Genomic DNA, 22125 nt, shown 5'->3' with positions numbered 1-22125 from the left:
TTGGATCTTACTGAAAACACAGTGAATCGTTGTAGTAATAAACCATTTTAACTAAATTCGACCCAACACCCACATTGACCCTTATACAGTATTGGAGTGGATGCTTCATCTCGCACGACTCAACCACACAATAAAAACAACGCAGAGACTGGTTCAAACTAGTCTGTGAACGCTGTGGGGAAACAGCTGTCTGCAGATGTGTCCAGGGGTGCTTTCACGAACATCGCCGTTATGAGGTTATTACGCATGAAGTTAGAAAAAAAAAATGGTAAACAGGTTGCTACTGGGTGGAATTTTTCCATTATTGTCGAGGTGATGAGATGTGACTGTAGAGGGCGTGAATGGACGTGTTGTCAGCAAATGCTGGTTAAAAGTATTCACACGTCGTGTGGTACTGTGGGCTGAGTGACTGGTTTGTATTTTCAGTTTTTATTTTGAACTTAGTTGTCTTTCTTTTTATGATAAATTAGTGAAAATAACCCCGCCCCCCTCGCTGTTGAAATCCAAAGTCCTTGGCGCAACTTAACTGTCACGCAAAAAGCAGAGCAAGTGAGTTTTTTCTTTTTCTTTTTCTTTTTTTTTTTTAAGATTGTGTCCAAATACACGTAGTTGTGTGTGGAATAGCTCCTCTAAAAGCACCACAGGTTGTCCGGTTGGTTCTTTGCTGCGCGTCACCTGCCCAGAAACCCCGCCCCTTCTTGTAATAAAACCCCCCCGAGACCAGAAGACCTGTCAATTCTTCCCAATCCATGAGCGTATAGGCTCTTCAAAGTAGCTCCACTGCATGTTGTCACAGGCGGTGACACAACTGGATTTAAACTCACTACATTCCGACACTTGAGCCATTTCACAACTGAGGCGGACGAACCAAAACCACTCTGGGCGCCTCATCTCAGCCCTCCATGCTCCTGCAATCCGGCGGGTGTTAAGATCCATGGAAGTGGCCGGCTTCTACGACGAGGGCAGCTTTGCTATCCACAGTAGAGACAGTATTATCAGTCCCATCAGCGGCGGCTCTTACTGGAGGCTCGGCGACTCGATGTCGGAGCTGGGCATTGAAGAGCGGGAGAGAGCGATAGACTTCAGTGTTTACCTGGATTCGGCTTTGCACTGTCCGCAGCTGGCGGCGCATACGCAGCAGCAGCAGCACCAAGGAGACGTTTTCTCAGATTTCCTGGCGGAGAACAAGATCAAGAGAGTTACAGCTTTACAGAACTACAAGAACTACTCGCTGTTGAACGAGCTGGAGACGAATCAGTGCGACAACTTGCGGGACCCCAGGGAGCCCTACTCGCTGGGTTACACCGAGCTGCAGGAGACCCGTGTGGATAGTGTCCTCAGCCCTGAGCTCGCCGGGAGCCGCTACAGACCCGCTGCTGCTGAGAGAGACGACAGTCAAGAAGACGCAAAGATGGAGAACGGGTCGTCTGGTTTTGACATGAGGTCCTACCTTCATTACCAGTCCACCAGCGGCAGTCTTGGAAACATCTCCACTGCGTCCTCGACTTGCTCCAGCCCGCCCGGCACACCTGCCCCGTCAGGTAAAAGCAGGTCACCGTCGCACAGTGGCAAAATGTCCAGCGGGAAAGCGAAGAAACGCCTGGACAAGGACAGTGAAGAGTACAGGCTGAGGCGGGAGAGGAACAACCTCGCCGTGAGGAAGAGCAGGGACAAAGCCAAAATGCGCAACTTGGAGACTCAACATAAAGTGCTGGAACTGGCTGCAGAGAACGATCGTTTACAAAAGCGTGTGGAGCAGCTGTCCAGAGAGCTGGCCACCCTGCGCAACCTGCTCTCTGCCACCGGACAATGTTAGAAACCTCCAACCGGAGGCTCCAGGTGGATCTCTGGGCTGCTTGTCTAATCATTGATGGACTTTAGAGCCGGAGGTGATCCACTGATCGAGTGCTGAAAACGGTACGCTTCACAGGTGAAGACAGCGACCGCCAGTTTACAAGGACACTTTGAATGGGACTTAAAGAAGTGGGTGCATGGATTGCGCAATCATTCACGATTCTTCACTTGTCACCTTAGCTTTATTCTCAGATGTAATTTTGGTGTATGCAGTATTTCTGTGCAGGTTTTACATACATGCGAGTGAATTTCTACGTTTTGTGTATTCAGAGCAAGGGTTGTCAAGGGAAGAGTTGTGCTGCAGTGAAATGATGCAACTCTTTGTAATAGTATTGCCAATGAATGAAATAAGTCTAATTATTTAATATTAAAAGGGGAAGTGCTTTAATTGTACTTGATATTTTATTGAATTAAACAGATTTATACTTTGTCTTAACAATTTTTTGTAATTTCCTCTTTTCTGTCCTTTTGCAGCAGGTGTAGGCTGAGACAGACAGTGGTGTAATGCTTGCCTTACACATTCATACTCAAGATATAGTCAGACGGTGTATTACCAAGTGTGTAAGTTACAACACACTGCAGATGAAAACTGGCTCGACAATAAGGCAAATTTGCAGCTTTTTAATTTGGACCAATATGGCAAAATCGAAAGAGACACCAACACACCGTAGGAATTTGATGTTTCCTTTTGCAGAGAGAGAGAGGATTTTATGAATCCAGTCATCAACAATAAGGCCACAGACATTTTTAATAATGCTATGGGTCATTATCACTGCAATTAATTAAAATTTATTGTATCCACAAAGCAGAAAATGGCATCCAGTGGTTTGATCAGTGCAGCTGCACGGTGACAGAAGCCTCCTCAGTTACTGAACAGAGAATGTTAAATGAGGATTTATTTGTGAATTTGTGTGTTTCTCTTGCCATTAAATACAACATAAAAGTGAGGTGATTCCTCAAATTCAAGAAGCAGACTCTCCAGAGTATTACTGAGCAACTCTTAATGCCACCGCCATTTTGGTTCCTCTGGTTAGTGATTCGACACAAAAGGCCTCAGGTCCTGAAATAAATCCAGCCAATTTCTGCTGAAATGATACTGCTGACCGCTGCAAAAAAAAAAAAAAAAAAAAAAAAGGGAAAAAAAGACTTGGTCACACACTGCACGCAGCACAGAAATGTTGGTTTTATCTTTAGCACATGGCTCTGTCAATAGTCTGCTGGGTCCACTGGCCCGGAGAGGGGTTCAAGGTTGCATGGAAATTAATCAGCAACTAACCTCCTCACACCACGTCAGGTCACACTTCAACAGACAAGAGTTACCTGGGAGTCAGTGCAGCCGAGATATGAACAATCCTTAGCAAACCTCCTTTAACCCTCAAATGAAAAAAACACTCAGCAGAAAATGCAGAAGTTAAAAAAAGAGTGACAAAATAGGCCACACCAGGCATGATAGATAAGTTGACAATTGGTTTGCTGTGGAATTTACCAAGCCCTCAGACTGCATTTCACTGTGTGCACAATATGAAACATATTTGTCATGAGCAAGCAACCTCCAGACAGAGAAGATAAAGGAAGGGAGCACGGTGGGATTTGTAGGTGATCCGTGACGATTCAAAGTGGGGAATGTTTTCTATCTCTCGCTTTAAGCAGCACAGAGAGGTAAAAAAAAAAAACCCTCTCTGTTATTTTGGCACAGAAACATCAGTTTATACTCTCTAAGTATAAAAAACTGTGTGATATTGTTTGGTGCAGTGAGAGATGACATTTTGAATACAGTGGATATTTCAACACACTCAATGATGAACAGTTTAGTCTTTAGCTGTTGTGCAATATCCTCCCTTTCCAGCACATCACCACTTGAAGAATGTTACACCCACTTTTGAATAAGACATTGTTATCCTCCACAAACATGACAATAGCTGTAAGTGGTTGTGGCCTGGCTTGAGGCCTTACTGGGTACAAAACGGTACAAGTTAAAAATTCACAAGTCTGAACAGATTTCTAGAAAAGTTGTTAGGTTTTTGTGACACAATCACACAAACAAAGTCACGTCCTAAATAGTGTGTTGATAATCTAACATCCAACTCTCCCCTGCTGCGACTATTTCAGGGCAAATCCTTGCTCGTGCTGCTCTCGTTGTAGCTCTTAGTGTTGGCACAGATTCGTTGAAACATTCTAGGCATTCTTTCTTCGATGACCCCTTGTTTCCTATTTGAGCCCCATGCAGTCTTTCCCTGCTCCCAGCTCACACGCTGACAGGAGAGAGGGAAATTCCCACACAGGATGACCTCTATTCTTGAAAGTTTAGCCCAGCCCCCTTTCAGTGTTTTACCGTCAATGGGCAGTGTCTGTCCGTAAACTCCTCATTGCATCACAGCCCTTCCAGAGGCCAACTGGCCTCCTAAAAACTCCTCTGATAAACCAATACAAACACACTCGCACACACACGCCCACACATACACACACACAGAGACGCACACACACACACAATCAGACCTGTCACTCGTCGTTCTGATGTCCACTATGTACCAGTTGTTGTGAAATGGAAGAATTTTACATCTGAGTCATGTTAATGTGTTTTTTTGACGCGTATAAGCAGTTGTTTGTTCCTCAAAACACTTTTCAGTAACGTAATATCAGATTATGTTTCCCAAGTGAAATTAAAAAGTCGGATGCTGAGGACACTGCCTGGTTCTATTTAACACTTTTAATAATTTGATTTGGCTTTGGTCCAGTTTTTCTGACTTGTTTGGTCCCGGCTGACAAAACACATTTGTCGCTATTTTACATCTGAAGTACCACAACCTACATATGTGCATTGAAATGAAATTACACTGAACATGGGTTGAATGGGATTTGGAGCATCTCCACAGACGGGGTCATTTATTCAAATTAATGTATGTTATAGACCTGCAACGATTAGTCGATTAATCAGTGAGTTGATTGACAGAAAATTAATCCTTTTTGTGAGCTAAGATGTCATATATTTGCTGTTTCTATCTTGTCAGATCTGAAGACTTGGTGCTTTTCTTCATCACACATGATAGTAAAGTGAACATCTTAGAATTTTGGACGTTGCCTTCCTCTCTATTTTCTGGCATTTCTGGCACTGATACGGTACTTTGTCATAACAAAAATTCTGAACCAAAATTTAGCCATTGTTCATATAGAGAACACAACATATCTATGATGATTGCTTCATGTCATTATAATGATAAACCTTGTCATCAAACCAGTTACAAAACAGAACACATCACATCACATCAATGACAAAGCAGCTATCTTCTGTTAATATAGTCAAAGACTGTGACTGAAGATTTCTTGTAACATAGTCTGTCAATGTGTCTAGACTGATGAGGCTGTTGATGTTCAAATATTTTTGTTATAGTGAACAAATCTTGTAAAAAGACCGAAATGAACAATGTGATAGTCCATCTCTCAGTAGATTTCTACTTCTTTGTCTGTGGCTCCTAAACAATACATAAATCTGTAAAATAAAAAATAAATGGTGGGATGGTGCATTTGGAACTGAGTCACAATAAACCACAAGGTCCATGTATAATCTCATCAGAAAGAACATGTCGCCCAGAGCAACGGTGTGACTAAAAGGTGTGTTTTGAATAGTTTTTGGGAAACAATGGAGCTCTGTGGCTCAGACAAACAAGATATATCATGTTATGGTTACACAGACAATACACGTTTGTAAAATCACGTCATTATTCTGTTTTGGCTTTATATGGGATTTGTTGACAGTAAGTAAAATATAGAATATCAGCAAAGTTATAATTTAGCTGATAATCTGTTAGGATCAGACAAAACTCTCAATTAGTCCCTTGCTCTTTGTTATTCTGTAACCACCAGACCACAGTTAAGCAGTGAAGTACCTCAGGGTTCTAATCTGGGCCCTGTTCTGTTTTCTATTTATATGTCTTTTTAGCACATTATGTCTTAAAATTGTTTTGCTGACTGATAGGAAGTCGCACATGGCCTTGAGCTGAATGCAGATAAACTTGGAGGTATTTTGAACCTAGCGATACTCTGCTAACCTGTTAATGACTCTAAACTTTGATTCTGGTAAATTTTGGAAAACAGGTTTAGCCAGGTGCTTAGGTGTGTTGTGTCTTTCATTTTAACATCCCTCCTTGTTGAATTGTTAAAAGTTGGTCATACATTTTCTGATCGTGCTTCATCCCACAGACTCCAACCCCTTACAGAACCTGCTGTTGATTTTAGAGGCATTAAAGCACTCTCAGATACTGCAACGGTTTGTCTCGAAATTATTTGCTCAGTGAGTGTTGAGGAAAAAGACGACTGACCATCTTAAACTTTCTCAAGTTTGGCCAAAACACAAAGCACATTCAAGATGTTTGGGCCCACAAATCCAAAATATTTGACATCGCAAACTGCCAAACCTGAGTCATCATTTAAGCTGCAATTAAAACAGATATTTATAAATGTGATTTCTAAGTTACACTCTGATTTTGCTCGTTTAATTACACTTCCTCCTCTAGGTGAAAGGGAACATCGGATATCCGGACCATACGTTGTAACGGGAAGCCAGACCGCCTGAGCTACGGTAAACGGACCAGAACATGATCTGTCTTGAAGTGAACCAAGATTTCAACATCCTTGTTCACTTCTGCTATTTTGCTGTAGATGACTGTGAAAACACAAAACTGACGAGCAGAAGTGACTTGCGGTCACTACACAGCAAGTATCACTGCCCAGATCTTGTGTAACATCAGGCCATCCTTGCAAAATGAGCGTTGGCTTAATTATTAGAGCAACATTTGTGTGAGAAGAGTTTATTTCAATACACTCACCGCATGTGAAGGTTCAGCTGAGGCTTTATGCAGAGTGACAGGTGTTTTCATTAAAGTGCACTTAACACTGTAATGATGTCTCGTTAATAAATCAATTTATACATTAACGCGTAACATGAGCCTGATAAAATTTTACTTTCCTCTAGATTTGTACAAATATTGTGGAATCTGACTGGAAAAATAAATTCTTATCTGTAGACATAAAAATGTTTTGTGTCAACTGGGACTAAACTAGAATATTGGTGGTTTAGCTGCCCGTCAGGTAAAAATAATCAAAAAATAAGGATTTCATTACTATAACAGAAAGAACTGCTGTACAAGTGCAAAAAAGACCTCTAAGGATGATCCATCAGAATACTCTTCATTACATTTGATCTCAGTGGTCTCAGTCTTTGTCTCATGCCATAGTAAACCAAATTGTTTTAGTTTGCACAATAATGAGGACATAAAAAAATATAAAAGACAGTAATCGCAGTCCAGGAAAGGAAAAAAGCCCAAATGGCTTATTCAGAGCCTTCTCTTTCCTTAAGCAATAAAAAACCCTCAAAACTGTACTAAAGTGCAGCAGTGACATTACTTACTAATTTCCCACCACTGAACAAAAGATGGCATTTTATATTTAAGACATTAGATAAAGAACTGGTAAAATGTTCCCCAGATCATTCTGCAGTAGAATTGCAGATTTGAGTTCTTAAAGGCCACACAAAGTCATTCACAGTCAATAAATCACTTCTCAAGAGATACAAAGACAACATCGATCTAACACCGATACACTTTTATCATACACGCTCCTCTACACAAAAAAATAGACCTCAGTAATAGATTCAATGTATTTGAAAGTGGCAGGACTTCTAAAAAAAAAAAGGAAGATGTCCAAATGATCTTTTGGGGTGCCTAAGTTTTGGTCAATATAGAAAGTTGAGCCTAATGCACTGTTCCTCAAAGCTCACCTCTAAAACTTTCCTAGATTACCAGACCACTCTGACACACCGGTCAATTAAGCTAACATCCTGTTTTATTTTGACAACCATGCCTCAAAATCATGAATATTACAGAAGTGAAAATTCCTCCTCTGCTGTACTAAACGTGTTTAAGAAATGATCCCACTAACAGTGCCAACGTCAGGGCATGAGTGGGCCACTTACTGTAAACTGCACATTTTTATTCAATCAAGTAAGAAAAGATGAATTTGCAGGACAATTCAGGTGCACCTGAAAAAAAAAAGGTTATATTCAGGTCTGTAATTCCAGTTTAAAAGAAAGTTAGTTCCACCTGAGAGGGCAGAAACATGGTACGAGAGGACAGATGTGAGTTTAGATCCATGATAAGAAGACAAATCTGTGGGAAAGAATGTCTTCCTCTGATCTTGTGACTGCATGTAAGACAGCCTGAAGGAGAATATTTTAAAAATGAAACAACAGTGTTTTGTTGATGAGCTGCTGTAACAGCAAAACGTACAGTAAATTCTTAACTACACACTCATGAAATCAGAGGTACCAGCCACATTTAATTCTATTAACTAACAGTGTGTGGGCTTTGACATGTAAAGATTACGCAACAGGAAGTAGGGTGTGTTGACGATGGTGGCAGGCTTGACAATATTCACCACCCACACTAGCTTAACTATGTGACCATCCTCACGTTCACCTCATTCCCAAAAGGTACAAACACAGAACCACAGTTGAGCTCACTATCACACGCTGGATGAAAACAGTTTGTTGTGTTTTTCTGCTGTTGTCGTGATGAAAACATCGACAAGCAACCCAAAAGAACACTATGGTGACATCTGTGGTGAGGCAGGCAGGTCAGCCAACTTTGTTTACACATATTACCATTTGTTCAGTGAGCGGAAGGATGCGGGAGTTTTGAAGTGTGCTGAGGGGGAAGCACCAGCTCCAACCTCTAAGTATTTACGCTTATAACCTACTTGCATACTACTTGAAGGTTATGACAGTCTACATGCCATATGTCACACTGATGCGTGTGTATGACAGTTGGTCCTCAACAGCAGCAGCCAGGGGGACAGGAACAGGAACCGGAACTGCTCAAGGGTGAACGTCTCAACAGACGTAACCAAAGACATCGAGCCTCTGACTGAGACACTGCAGTATAATGAGGGCAACAACACAGTGCTTTTCCATTTGAGATAAAAACAATCAAGCAGCTCAGTTGAGGAAAAACAGATTGAACACAAAGCCACATTAAAGTAAGGGGTAAAGATGATGGAAAAAACTACCCTGCAGAAAAATGCCCCTTGCAACTAATATATTATCACTTTATCCGACTGATACTAATGTTGGACCCCTCAAAAGAGTTACAAGATAAATCTGAGGGGTCATGACATATACAAATTTTTATTCTTGAACAGTTATTTAAGTAAAACCATCTGAGAAGTTTAGAAGGAAAATGAGTTTTCGGTGGAACTGCTAACAACAGATGACCAGTGAGAGGTCACATGTCATAAATCACTGGTGTAAGCTTTAAGGGATAGTTGAGCATTATTGGGAAAAATGCTTATTTGCTTTGTTGCAGAGAGTTAGATGAGAAGATCGAAACCACTCCGTATGCAATATCCGTATGTTAAATATCAAGATACCACCTGACTTAGCTTAGCACAAAGACTGGAAACAGGGGGAAACAGCTAGCCTTGTTCTGTCCAAAGTTAAGAAAATCCACCTCCAGCACCTTTAAATCTTACTCATTAGCGTATTAAGACTAGTGCAGAAATCGAAGTGTCCAGACATGAGCGTAACTCTCACCGCAATGTTTGGTTTTGACATGTCAGCTTTTGCACAGATATAACTGAATATATTTATTAATCACTGCAGCCTTAGAGTAAGACACAGGCAGGCTAGCGGTTTCTGTCTGTTTCCAGTCTTCATACCTGAGCTAACGTTTCTACCTGCAGGCTGTTGCATGATATTCACCGTACGCACATTAGAGTGGTATCAGTCTTCTCAATTAACTCTCAGCAAGAGAGCTAATGAGCATATTTCCCAAAATGTCAAATTGTTCTTTTAACAGTGAAGTTTTGTGCTACACCCGTGTGAATGTTTTTGATGCAGAGTATGAATCTGAAAAGTAGCTATTATACTACAGCATTCAGGTAAATGTGATGGAGCTATGAATTGTAGAGGAGTGAAAGTATAAAGAAGGATAAAATGTAAATACTCAAGTCAAGTTTTCGGCACTGAAAGCTGACTTAGACTTACTCACGTCCCTGGATTTTTTAAAGTTTTGGATTGATAAGGGCATGAAGAGACATTGTACACCTGACAGTGTACTCACACTTCCTTGGTATCAAACATCCATTGTACAGCACTGGTGTGCACGGTGACTCAGACTTTGCCGAGTCACACTTGGAAAGACCTGACTCCCCTCGTATTCAGGAATTTCCTGATCTCTCTGCTCAGCTCCCACTGAAAATGATCTGCAGGCTACAAAAGAGACTTACAGTCAAAGCTCGTCCCACCCACCCTCACAGCTGGCCAACTATTGGGAAGTTCCAGGTTAATAACTAAACTGAGGACACATGTTGGAAGAGTCAGCAGGGCAGGGCAGATATCCTCTCTGGTCGATTGTGAATGCTGAGTAAGGAGGCAGCCTAACAGAACACATAGTGCACTTCTGAAATTTGTTCAAGCCACTTTTTCTTTTTTTTTAACTGAACTTTAATTTCTCACCACAATCACAACCACTAAAGTGCGTAGGTCTGATAGATGACATACATAGATTTCATATACATTGCAAATATGATTTCACTCCTCCAAAACAACAAAATGAATAATAACAAAAGTCTTCAGTGCAAACAGCATGAGTCATGACAGCACTGTCAGCCCAGACAGAGTGTAGTTTCACTAGAAACAACAGTGACTTTAAGACAACTTCCGGTCCCTGGTCACACCTTGATTGTAGTTTTCCTACTGCAGCTTGTTCTAACTGGCTTGCTTGACGTCAGCAGTGGTTGGGAGTGCTATTACTCACTCTGTTTAAGTTGCATTCCTGTGCAAGCACTTAACAGAGTGTGCCTATTTCCCAAACAGGAAGTTCAAGCCAAGACTCTTGCCAAATCATCTGTGCTACACCCGTGTGGTGGAGTTTGCTCAAGTGATGCATTAATGTCTCCAGACGTGTTCCTCCTTCCTTTAGTGTTCGATCAACATCACTGTGGTGGTCTTTACCCTAAAATAAATCCAAACTGATTCCTGGACTTTGTGTTGTGGAACATTTTGTACATCAACCTTAAAAGTTTGTGTGTGTGTGCGTATTAAAAAGGAAGTGGGTGTGTTTTCAAACTATTGAGAAATCATTTTATATAAGTAATGATTGAGGTGAGAACGGCCAGAGTAGATATTAGAATTTAAGGAAGGTAAAGAACACTTTTTAAATGAAAAATGACCCTTGAATAGAAGCAATTAGAGTTTGAATAAAATGAGAGCAACGTTTGCCTCATACAGAATCACTGTGCCCTCAAAAACGACAGGCATTTGTGGTCTGCCAGCTGAGGAATGCTCCAGTTCTCTGTCAGTAAAACATAACTGATGAGCAAACCCAGGTACAACTGAAAAAAAAGGGGTTGCAGCAAAAAGCCACGGCTCCATGTTCACTAAGAACAAGCAGCCAAGAGCCAGTCCTACAGAGCCACCTTGTGGTGTTTTTAAAGAACGTCACTCAGATTTATCAGCGCTTTAAAAATGTTCAATACATTTACTGCAAATTGATATAGGAAACGTGAAGAGCACAATAAAACATGTTCACACTGGAACATCCCCATTTCCTGAGATCACTAGAGATGTTTCAGCATCTTCTATAAAGGATCTATAAGCAGTAAATAATAGCTTCATCTTAATAAATCTTACTGGTTAGCTCTAAATTTGATTTTAATCTCATTTTAAAATTCATGTTCTCCTGAGTCTTTGATTGTTTACTTTCTCTGCTGCTCTTTTATGTCCTTTATTTGATGCAGGGCAACTATATTTTATTTTATATCTTATTATATTTTAATTAAGGTTCTTTTATTTTTATGTTTTAAACATTGGTATAATCAATTTCTCCACTTTATATAAAGCACTTAAGGTCTTATACAAACACACCTGCCTTGCCCACTTTAACTGTAGCTGCAACACATCTGATCTAAAATAATACAAAATATTATTCATGCTTTTGATGTCATTGTGACTATGAGGCAGTTTTATTAACTTAGATAATCTGATGTAACATGTTCTTTGAATATATCTGATAAGTAACTTGTGATGACAAACGAAAAAGTGGACAAATTCTCAACATCTGTCAACATCTGCTCATTCAGGTCACAGAAAAATAAATCCAGACAACTGGCAACACCGCAGTGGCCACAGAGATGGAAGCTGCTCTACCTACACAAGGTGATGGACTTAACAAGCAGCTTGTTCACTGTATGAATAAAAGTTTTAGGAAAAGTGTTTGTAGTGCCGTCTGATTTAGAAGAAACAGCAGATTTTCAGTAAGACACATGAGCCTTTTCTGTTCATACTACTGACCTACCAATAAGATAAAAGCAGTGTTGTGTGGCCATTTATTACCATCATCATTGTTCAGAAGTAAGACTGAGCGTGAGGTCAGAGACGCAAATCTGTTCTAAAAACCACAACAAATACAACAGTAGACCTTTTTTTATTTAAAAAGGAAAACAACAAATGTAAATAAAAAAATACATGTTTTCGAGCTCAGCATAAGTATAGAAAAACAGGAAAACCTGGTGCAATGTCTGCACAGGTGCTGAGATTTAATCCCTCACTGAAGCAGAAAAAAAAACTCAGCACACTGAAACCTGATTTGAAAAAAAAAAAGAATATATATCTAATATGGGTGAGTCCTTGTACAGGACATTAATACATTCTACAGGAAGGTACAGCTGTCGGACTCAAGTACTGAACTTTGTCGAGTCACAAAGGTAAACTGAACGCTAGCAGCTTAACTAATCTCTTTTTAGGATAAACCTGTTGATTCACAAATGCAGCATGCTAAAAAAAAAAAAAAAAAAAAAAAACAATCATACAAAAAAAAACATTGCCAGCTCAGGGCCACGCCATGATACAACGGATCACTACTACAGTGTATTGTTTTCGTCCCTGTGCTGGTGTTTGGTTTTTGGTTTGTTCAAAATCCTTGGTTACCTGTAAAACTCAAAGAGTTTGTTAAAGGGTGACACATTATTAAGAATTTGTATTGCTGGAGAAAAAGAGTTGATGCTATCTACGTTGTGTCTCCGTTCCTTAAGCTGGCGCAGCTCCACTGACTGAACACACATTCAGTTACTTTACAACATGTATCAGCTGCTTTCAGGTAATATTACACATCCTGTTGGCATGAAAAGCCTCCACACGTTTTTATCCACTGTGACTAAAAAGTTGTTCTCCCAAACAAACAAAAGCCAGGTGTTACAACCTGATCCCAATCCCAATATTACCTCATTGTCAATTTGAGAATGCTAGACAAATGGAAAGAGTCACATATCACCCTGTTCCTGCGCCATTTTGTTTTTAAAAAAGACTTTTCTGTATCACTGTTGAGCTCCCAGGGAGAGGAAACACAGGGGGGAATCAGTCACCCGGAGGCAACCTAGTCCACACATCTCACATTTAACGTACTGTAAATGTTATATTAATATTCCTCACTGAGTAGATTTAACTCAAGCATCAGTAGAAAGCTCCAATAACTACCACTCGCACAAATATACGTACACAAACACGCACAAACACACATACTGTATGGACTCAACCAGCATGCCTTCTGCAGTCCTACACAGGCCACCAGTGAGGACAGATAACAATTCAGTGCCCACCCCCAGCATGCAGCTCTTATCTAGAGGGCACAGGATTCCTGCCCTCTTACTTTCACATACGTCACCTTGCTGTTGGGTTTAATATTGACCCAAAATAAAAGCACAAATTAAAAAAACAAAAAAAAAAACAAAACAAAACTGTCTCCCTTACTGGCATATTTTCAGACAGGCTGGTCAAAGATCTGGATGTTTGTGTGAGCAAAAGAAAGAAAATGTGAAATTACAACGGACACATTAGCAAGAGATGAAATGGAAGAACTCATACAAGTGTCATTTGGTAAATAAGAGAGGAGACGTGTAAAATGGGCTGACAGGCCATTCATCCTGGTTCATGGAACAGGGGAGCTAAAACAAACCCTTCTCCCCTACTGACCACGATATGTATTATTATACTGTTGAGTCTGTGTTTAAGTCGGCACACGTATTTGGGATGTGACACCTGAAAAACTGAGGCCCTGAGCATCCAAGATGACATGATGAAAGAATGTTTGGGTGGGTGATAAGGACAGGCAGGAGTTATTCCCAACCAGCCAACCCCTCACACTGCATTTGTAAAATGAAACGAGTGAACCTGAATCTGCTGAAGTCCAAACAATCCACTCACTCGCAGAGTAAACCCAGAGTCAAAGCAGGCTGACTGGCCAGCGTAGTCCACTTTGCAACATCAGTGGAGAGACAGGGAGGAAACGAAAAGGAGGAGGAAAGACAGACATCAGTGGAAATAGGCTCGATAACAGACATAAGCACTGAGAGCCAGCGCCGTGCACAGGCACACGTTGGCTAGAAGAGGGGACCAAGTCCCCGGCACGGGGGAGCCTTCCTTCAGCGGCTCTGCTGCCTCGGCTGGCTCCTGCTCCTTGGCCTCGTGCTGCTGCTGGGATTTGGTTGGAGCTTTGGAGGTAAGATCTTGGGTTCCCACGTGGCCGTCGAGCAGATCACCACCATCAGGAGGAGGCTGGGAGGCGGCGATGTTCCTCTTTCGCAGCTCCGAATCTTGTGAGGACCTGAATAAGACAGAATGTAAGAGAGCAGAGTACAGTTGAGGAGAGTCGAGCTTTAGTTTCGCCAAGGGGCAGTTTGGTTTGGTCTTATTAGATGAAGTGGAAGCTTAAAACGATTTTTCCTTGACAAATAGTCCTGGAATCAGATGCAGGAGCTCTCTGAAGTTCAAACTTAGCCTGTAACGCATTTACTGAATTAAAACATGGACCAAGTGACAAAACTAAGGTGAGCTTTCTAATGTTTATAAAATCAAATATGGAATATGGTAGAAACAACTGAACCAACACAAAACATTAGCCTAAATAACATAGTGTTTGGATAATCAGATATGAATCCAAACAGAAAAGGTTCTGTCGTGTCTCTGCCGACACTTAAAAGCTGTGAAAAAATTAAATTAGAGTTTACCACAGCATTTCTACCACCTGCTGCTGTTTGATTCTCAGCTGACAGAAATTCAGCATCTCACCTGCTGCCTGCACGCAATTTAACAGAGTTTTCCCACCTTCAACACACAATACGGGGCACATAAACTTAGTGATAGGTTTTCAAATTCAGCAAGTACAGGAACTAAAAATAGTTTCAACCCATGATGACAGATGAGACTGAAACAAAAATACTGCAAAAGCAAGACTCAGACTAATACCCCAGACTCCAGGACTCCATGCGTCGGATGGTCTCATCATTTTCAGGGAAGAACGATGGCTCAACTTTGCCGTTGAGAGGGTCTCTGGGAGGAGGAAGAGGAGGAGGAGGCGTGAACTCCGGAGGATCATCCTCCTCGTTCGAGAGCTCCTTCCATGACTCCTTCAGAAAAAGCAAAATCCCTTTGAGTATTTCTAAAAACACTTGATATTAACTGGGGACAAACTGGTAGTTTTGCAACATATTTTTTTTTCATTTCTTGTGGCAAATAAAGCCAGTTGTGCATGTGCAGTTTCTGAATCTGAAAAGAAGATACAGGAAGTGAAATCTGTAACTTCAGAACAAAGAGCAGAATAGAGAGGAAGGACTTACCTGCAGAGATGTATCTCCCTTGATGTACCTGGCACCTTCATTTACAGCAAGGTAGGAGAAGCGAAGCTGATCTGCTGTCTGAATCAAGCCCATTCGATAGCGTCGCATCTCCAGCAGCACATCACGAATACGCACTGAAGACGGGTCCTTACGGATGGACATCTAAATTTAACAGCAAAAATGTTCAACGCATAAGAGTCTTAAGTTTTTTGTGTCATTCTAACGTTGTGTCAGTGGATAAGGTAAAAAATAAAAGTCTGTTATTAATAAAGTTTGTTATTGCTAGTGAGAAATAGCAGAACTCTGTACAAACCAATAAGAGACAGGTGTCCACAAGACAAAAGGTGCCAGAGCGGCCGATGCCAGCGCTGCAGTGCACCACCACCGGCCCCTGGTCCGAATTCAGGCACCCTGACTCTCGCACCTTGAACAGGAAGTTAAGGAAGGAGGCAGGAGACTCTGGCACCCCAAAGTCAGGCCAGGTGGTGTAGTGAAAATGTAAAATCTCACGAGTCTCTTGAGTCTGCAGAGGAAGATTGGAGGGAAAACCAATACTTTTGAACTATACAGACTGCGATTTGGAACGGCTGATCAGAGCAAGTAAAACCTTGTTCAAGGTTTATACGAGCACCTGGCTTGAAGACAGACAATCATGCCCACTTACACACAAACAGGAAAAAAACAACAACAACATACAAACAACGCAGAGAGAAAACTTACAGACAGATTCTCCAGCTCCAGCTGACGGACTGTGTAGTAAGATTTGATGTCTTCTGACACAAGAGTGAGCTTGAAATTGGTATCTTCAAAGACAGCATCTCTCTCTTCTCTGTGTGGCCAATACTGGGCACATTTAATCTGAAACCAAACCAAATGAAGGTGCATGTTACACATAATATAACAGACAGAGGACAGCAGAGTGAGGCGAAGAGGAAAAAGGAACCACTGCTTACAGATCCTTTCTCTATGACTCGGTTCAGCATCACCACACCACGGGTCTTCTGCTCCCACACCATCTCCCAGAAGTGGCCACATGTATTTGGAAGGGGTCCCTAACAGAGAACGACAGTGAACAGTGGATTTTTTTATTCTCAGTAGAACTTAAATAAGAACAGAGCCTCTTGTGGCAAGCCATCTGATAATGTTGATCGCACCATTGCTACTATTAAAAGAGACAAGTACAGTGAATCATCAGTCTGCTACCCAACACATCGCAATTTCTAAACTTCAGCTGTACACTAATGACCAAGTGTAATTTCCACTGGGGATTTCTGTTTCATTTACTCACTGAAACCTCTCAGCACCATCCTTTTTTTTTTCTCCCAGCCACCAGAATCTATACGAGACAGCTCGTTTCCTTTGATTATTACCACACACTCACAACAATGAGTTTTGTGAGCAAGTGATTTGTGGACTCAGCTGATCTGAGAGGAAGACTGCAGGCAACAGTCAAGGCTTTAAAAAGCACTTTCACCTTTTGTGGATGTTTTGGTGGTTAAACAAATTAATCTCATGTTTTATTGTTGGATGGAGATTATCTGTCACATTTTACTTTAAGTCCCTTTTTTGTTTTTAGTATTTTTAAGCAAGATACAAAACATTTAATAAATTGCTTATTAACACACTATAATGAAGTTGTATGTACCTATCAGAATGTTTTAAGTGCTTATTAAAGTATTTGTCAGCTATTAAAACTTCTCCTATGAAGACATGTTTTAAATGATTACACCTGAGTTTTACTACACTGTCCTTCATTATCTGTTTAAACCTCAGCCTCAGAGTTATAGTAGTTGGCAAACAAATTAATAAAGCATTTATAGCTGCTCACATCTACATTATAGTCTGTTATAAACCATTTTTAAATGTTTAAACACTCACTACATTTATATACAGTCGCCAGTTTATTAGGTACACCTAGCTCAAACTACTTTCAATACAACTGTCTTACACTAAATCTAAATCGGTTTTTGTTGAAACTGTTTTACAGTGGTGTTTATCCAACTGTGTGGTTCGTGTGGAGGCTGCTGTTTATGGTGCTGATGAATTGTATTACATTATAACTGAAGGATGTTTCTGTTTCTTGTCCACCCCACATATATCAATGAGGGTAAAAACAGGCTGAGGCCAAATAACAGAAACAGCTTTCTGTTTAACGTAATACAGTGCAACAGCGCCACATTATAAATGTCATGAAGGGAGGATTTACTGCAGGACTGTTGTATTAGACTGCTTTAGTTTTAGCTAAGTGTACCTAATAAACTGCCAGCTCAGTGTATACTGCCTATAAATGTTAAACAGGGGGAGTCAAACTTAAGAGCTGCCACGTTATCCAACATAAAGCATCTCTATCAATGAAAATAAATATTCTTTCAATTAAGATTAGTGCACTCATGGTGCAGCAACTTACATGTCTATTTTTTGTTATTAGACTATTATTATGAAAAAAAAAACAACCATAATAAGTTATTTGCAATATTGATACATACATACATACATACATACATACATACATACATATATATATATATATATGTAAAAACGTGCTGGCACAGATAGTACAGAAGTACCCGCCACACCCCTTCAAATGACACAATACTTCCATTGTACGTAGTTGTTCAATTACAGATATTATCCAACATCATGCAAATAACTTGTATGAATTCTGTGTAAAGGAAGATTATCACTGTTCAACTCCCACTGCATTTCCACATGTGTGTGTACTGAATCTTCATCTCCATACTCACCTGAGTGAGGATATAGTTCCTCTGTGCCTCCTCTACTGTTATTAGGCTGGCATTAATGTAGTCATTCGTATCCAGCTGCAGACGTATTCTGCTGTGGTCAACTGAGGAGAAGAAAAAAAGAATCATGTAAATAATGCGTGCATGTGTGTTTTCACGTGTCACAACCCCAAGGGAGAATAAGTGAAATTCTCAGAACACAACATTCTCTCAACACAGCTGCTGAGAACAATTGGCGTGTCTTTGAACAAAACACAGGTGTTAGCTTTTTGGCTTCTGGCTTCAGATCCGAGATGTCACTTTTTCTTGATATCTAGTCAGAGTCTTTGTTGAAAAGTAAGCAGTTTCAGGTTATTGATTTGCACATCTTGTTATAAGTGGGGAAAAAAAAACAAAACACATGCTTGGTGGCATCTACAGTAACTATTTGCAACCCAGAATGGACAATTTGCATAGCTCATTCAGTGTGAAAAAGAGGAAACCACAAAGTTCAGCTGCTGGATTGTGACATTACAAAAAAACATTTTATTCATGTTTATTCATTTCAAACACTGAACTACAATAGCTCTTCTTACATGGAAATGGACACATCAGTCGTTGAAGGCGGGATGACCGAACAGTGATCACATAAAAGATATAAAACAACAGTTAAATGTATTTATGTGTTGTCTTTCTTTGACAGTGTTTGCAATGTCCTTTAAAGAATATAACACAGGATGAAGAACTGAAAAAAACTGGAAATGAGATAAAACTACTTATAAATTAACAGTTAAGATGAGAGAAAACAGAAGGAACTTCAACATGCACTTAGCAGAGTGAGCAAACCCCAGCACATTTACATCGAGGCCGTCAAATGTAAATGTTGATGAATGCACACTGTCGACTGTAAATATGCCTCTCACTACAACAACCTAAGATCATGAGAGAATGTGATCAATAATTTTAGAGGATGATGATTATTTTGCCAGCCTTACGTAGCTACCTATATGGACTATCACCACACTGATAACCTTAATAAATACACAGCAATAACAAAAGTCATCAGTCGGAGGCCACATCTTTTACGTCAGTCTGTCCACAGTGACGTAAAATTTCTGCCTGTTGTGTAGTAACAATAACACAGTGACATTTGAGATGACCATTGTAACACCTGTGCCTGAGATCAGACATTTTTTGTGAAACATTTATTTGTGGAAGACTCAGTAACTTTAAAGAATAAGTCACCACTGGTTGATGAGACCCAACACTTGTTAACAACTGTCATAAAGGACTACTTTACACATTTCAGACTGTTCTGACTGTGTAAAGTGCACAGAGGCAGGGAAAGGTCGACTTACATGGGCTAACATCTCTGTAACGATTCCGAGTCTTGTTTTCGGGTAATTTGGCAACCTTGCAGGGGAGTTCTCGTGACTGCTGACGAATCTCCTGTGACAGAAAAACAAATGTATATAGAGCATTACATTAACATTACATTTATGTCACATTAAAGGTCTCATGCAACATGAACAGTGCAGACTGAGTCTCCAAACGTTAAAACAGGACCCAAGCATGTATAGCAAAAACGAAAATCTTGAAGGGAGGTGGGGGGGGGGGGGGGGGGGGGCTGGTAGTTCCTCTCCATATTCAATTCTGCAGAAAAACTCTAAAAAAAACCTCATCATCAGTCAAGTTCTCGTACTGTAGATGTTACATGACACCTCCCACAAAGTGCCATACTTGTGTGTGAGTGTTTGTAGGTCTGTGTGTGTGTACGGTGTTAACACACACAGGTCTGTTTAAAAACATAAAATAATATCAGATGATTCCCTCCAAGTTCTAATTAATGGTGGTGGAGGTGGACGTGACTGAATTTATGGACTGTTAGTTGAACAAAACTGTTAATGACATCCCCTAATCATAACAATAATAATATAATTATATGATATATAATATCAGTCACAGCGGACAATTCTCTGCGTTGAGTGCTTTACATGCAGTACATTCTCCTGACTAACTGAACTGCAGTAAATTAAGAATTTTGGCTTTTTTTTTGAGTAAGAAAGACAAAATTATCTGGCCCCAGATTCTAAAATGTCAATATTTTCTGGAATATTTAGTCATCTCTGGTTGTAGGTCTGCATCTAATTAATTACTTATTTCCTTAATTAATCATTTAGTCTATAAAATATCATAAAGGTTAAAAATAAATCCATCACAGTTTCTCTGAATCAGTTTACAGGGCTATAAAACACAGAATACCGGAAGATTTTAATGAGGGGCTGGAACCAATTTTTTTTTGCCATTTTGTGCTTGAAAAATGACTAAAACTTCCAAAAAAGGTAGCCAGTTATTTTATTGATGATTAACTAACTGAGTAATCGACTCACTACAGCTCTGTATGATAGTGAACTCAGTATCGTTGGGTTTGGGGCTTTTGGTCAAAAATTTGAAAATGTCGCCTTGGCCTTTGGGAATTTTCTGACATTTTATGGCCAAGCGACTAATCGACTAATGAAAAAAAAAAAAAAAACCAGAAATGAAAACAATCATCAGTTGAAGCCCTACTAGTCCTACTTACACGGTTTTATTACCTCAGTAGGAACAATAAGCAGCTCTTTTACTTGTAACGGAGTATGAAGTACGAGTAAGAAGAAAGTGAGTACTTCCACCGCCGGAGCTGAAATATTTATGAGAAAACACGTGCGACAAAACACGGACACTGAACCTACGACTCGTATCCGGCACATAAACGAAACACACGAGTGATGGGATGTGGTGTTTGGTTGAGACCCAGACAGACTCATCAATCATCGGACTGGTCCGGGCAGGCGGAACCCGAACTAAAGAAAGTAAAAGCAGGCTGATACTCAGCACAGAAATGCCGCAGACTCATTGTGCAGCAGAAACCGTTTGGCCTAAAAGTGACAGCTCCGCCGTCGGGTCCGTTTCCACCTTCGTTTACCGAGAGGATCCTACCTGGTAAACGTCGTTCCAGCTCCCGCTTTCATCGATTTCCCGAAACTCGGCTTCCATTGCTGACAGTCCAGCTGCCACTCCTTCTCCTTCCTCTTCGTCTTCGTCCCCCGACGTGGACAACCGAAGCTCCCCGGCGATCAAACGAACCGTAGCCCGACAGTGTCCCTCGGTGTCGCACAACTGTTCCGCCACTCTTCGGTAATTTCTACGCACGGCTGTTACCTCTGTCGGCCTGCTCTGAGCGGAAACACGCCGCTGGCTCCTCCTACACCGAGGACCTACCGTCCTTGGGTGAAAAAAAAAAATTACGACAAATTTTCTTTTTCTTTTTTTTTTCTTTCTTTTTCTTTTTGTTTTAAACAGAGATAACATTTAGCTGCAGCTCTCTGGGTGTAAAACAGGATTTTAAAGTGCTTTTCAGACCCGGGTTTGTGTGAAAAAGTCACTTCGCCATTTCTACGGCGGCCGTAAGCACAAACCAGAAAGGAAACGCGGAAGGCATTTTTTTTTATTATTCTTTATTAAATAAACTAAAATGTACAACGCCTAACCAGGGGACACAGAGATGAACACAAGTGAAGCAAAACGCATTATATAATCAAGGCAAGCGGTGCAGCAGTAAACAATAATGACATAATACAATAAACAGATTTACCTTAACATAAATCTCTCAAATGTGGAAACCCCTTTCTGCTGATAAACAAATATACCTGAAGAGAAGAAGTTAGGCTTAGTCATAATTACAAACTAACATGGATGATAACAAAAAGTTGGCTTTTATCTCAAAGTTTTCTGGCAGTAGAATAGTAATTCAATTTCAATCATTTCAGCTCTAAAATACTAGTTGGTTTCTGTCTGCTTTCTGGAAATAATAAAACTACCATGTGCGAATGTGGGGGCTGACAGGGGC

At 40.5% G+C, this 22125-nt stretch overlaps 2 protein-coding genes across 2 annotated transcripts; one reads left to right on the top strand and one right to left on the bottom strand.

Moving 5' to 3' along the window:
• Nucleotides 1-723: 723 nt before the first annotated feature.
• On the top strand, nucleotides 724-2293 carry cebpb (CCAAT enhancer binding protein beta). Its single transcript, XM_041059830.1, has one exon. It carries the CDS (start codon nucleotides 935-937, stop codon nucleotides 1814-1816), a length of 882 nt encoding a protein of 293 aa, XP_040915764.1. The 5' UTR covers nucleotides 724-934; the 3' UTR covers nucleotides 1817-2293.
• Nucleotides 2294-12313: 10020 nt separating this feature from the next.
• On the bottom strand, nucleotides 12314-21655 carry ptpn1 (protein tyrosine phosphatase non-receptor type 1). Its single transcript, XM_041058231.1, has 9 exons — nucleotides 21216-21655; nucleotides 19595-19685; nucleotides 18261-18361; nucleotides 16470-16568; nucleotides 16237-16374; nucleotides 15830-16039; nucleotides 15517-15678; nucleotides 15146-15306; nucleotides 12314-14504 (listed from the first exon to the last, which is right to left on the bottom strand). The coding sequence occupies exons 1-9, from the start codon at nucleotides 21585-21587 to the stop codon at nucleotides 14213-14215; spliced, it is 1626 nt and encodes a 541-aa protein (XP_040914165.1). The 5' UTR covers nucleotides 21588-21655; the 3' UTR covers nucleotides 12314-14212.
• Between the last annotated feature and the right edge of the window lie 470 nt (nucleotides 21656-22125).

Source organism: Toxotes jaculatrix, chromosome 2, assembly GCF_017976425.1.
Source record: "Toxotes jaculatrix isolate fToxJac2 chromosome 2, fToxJac2.pri, whole genome shotgun sequence".
Taxonomy (NCBI): Eukaryota; Metazoa; Chordata; class Actinopteri; family Toxotidae; genus Toxotes; species Toxotes jaculatrix.
This window is presented reverse-complemented; position numbering and strand designations above follow the sequence as displayed.

Coding starts and splice junctions, on each gene's coding strand:
- ptpn1 (XM_041058231.1), bottom strand. CDS start 21,587: ATGTTATCTCTGTTTAAAACAAAAAGAAAAAGAAAGAAAAAAAAAAGA. Junction 16,040..16,236: donor TGGAGCTGGAGAATCTGTCT/GTAAGTTTTCTC, acceptor CTTCCTCTGCAG/ACTCAAGAGACTCGTGAGAT. Junction 15,679..15,829: donor TGGACACCTGTCTCTTATTG/GTTTGTACAGAG, acceptor TGTTAAATTTAG/ATGTCCATCCGTAAGGACCC.
- cebpb (XM_041059830.1), top strand. CDS start 935: ATGGAAGTGGCCGGCTTCTACGACGAGGGCAGCTTTGCTATCCACAGT.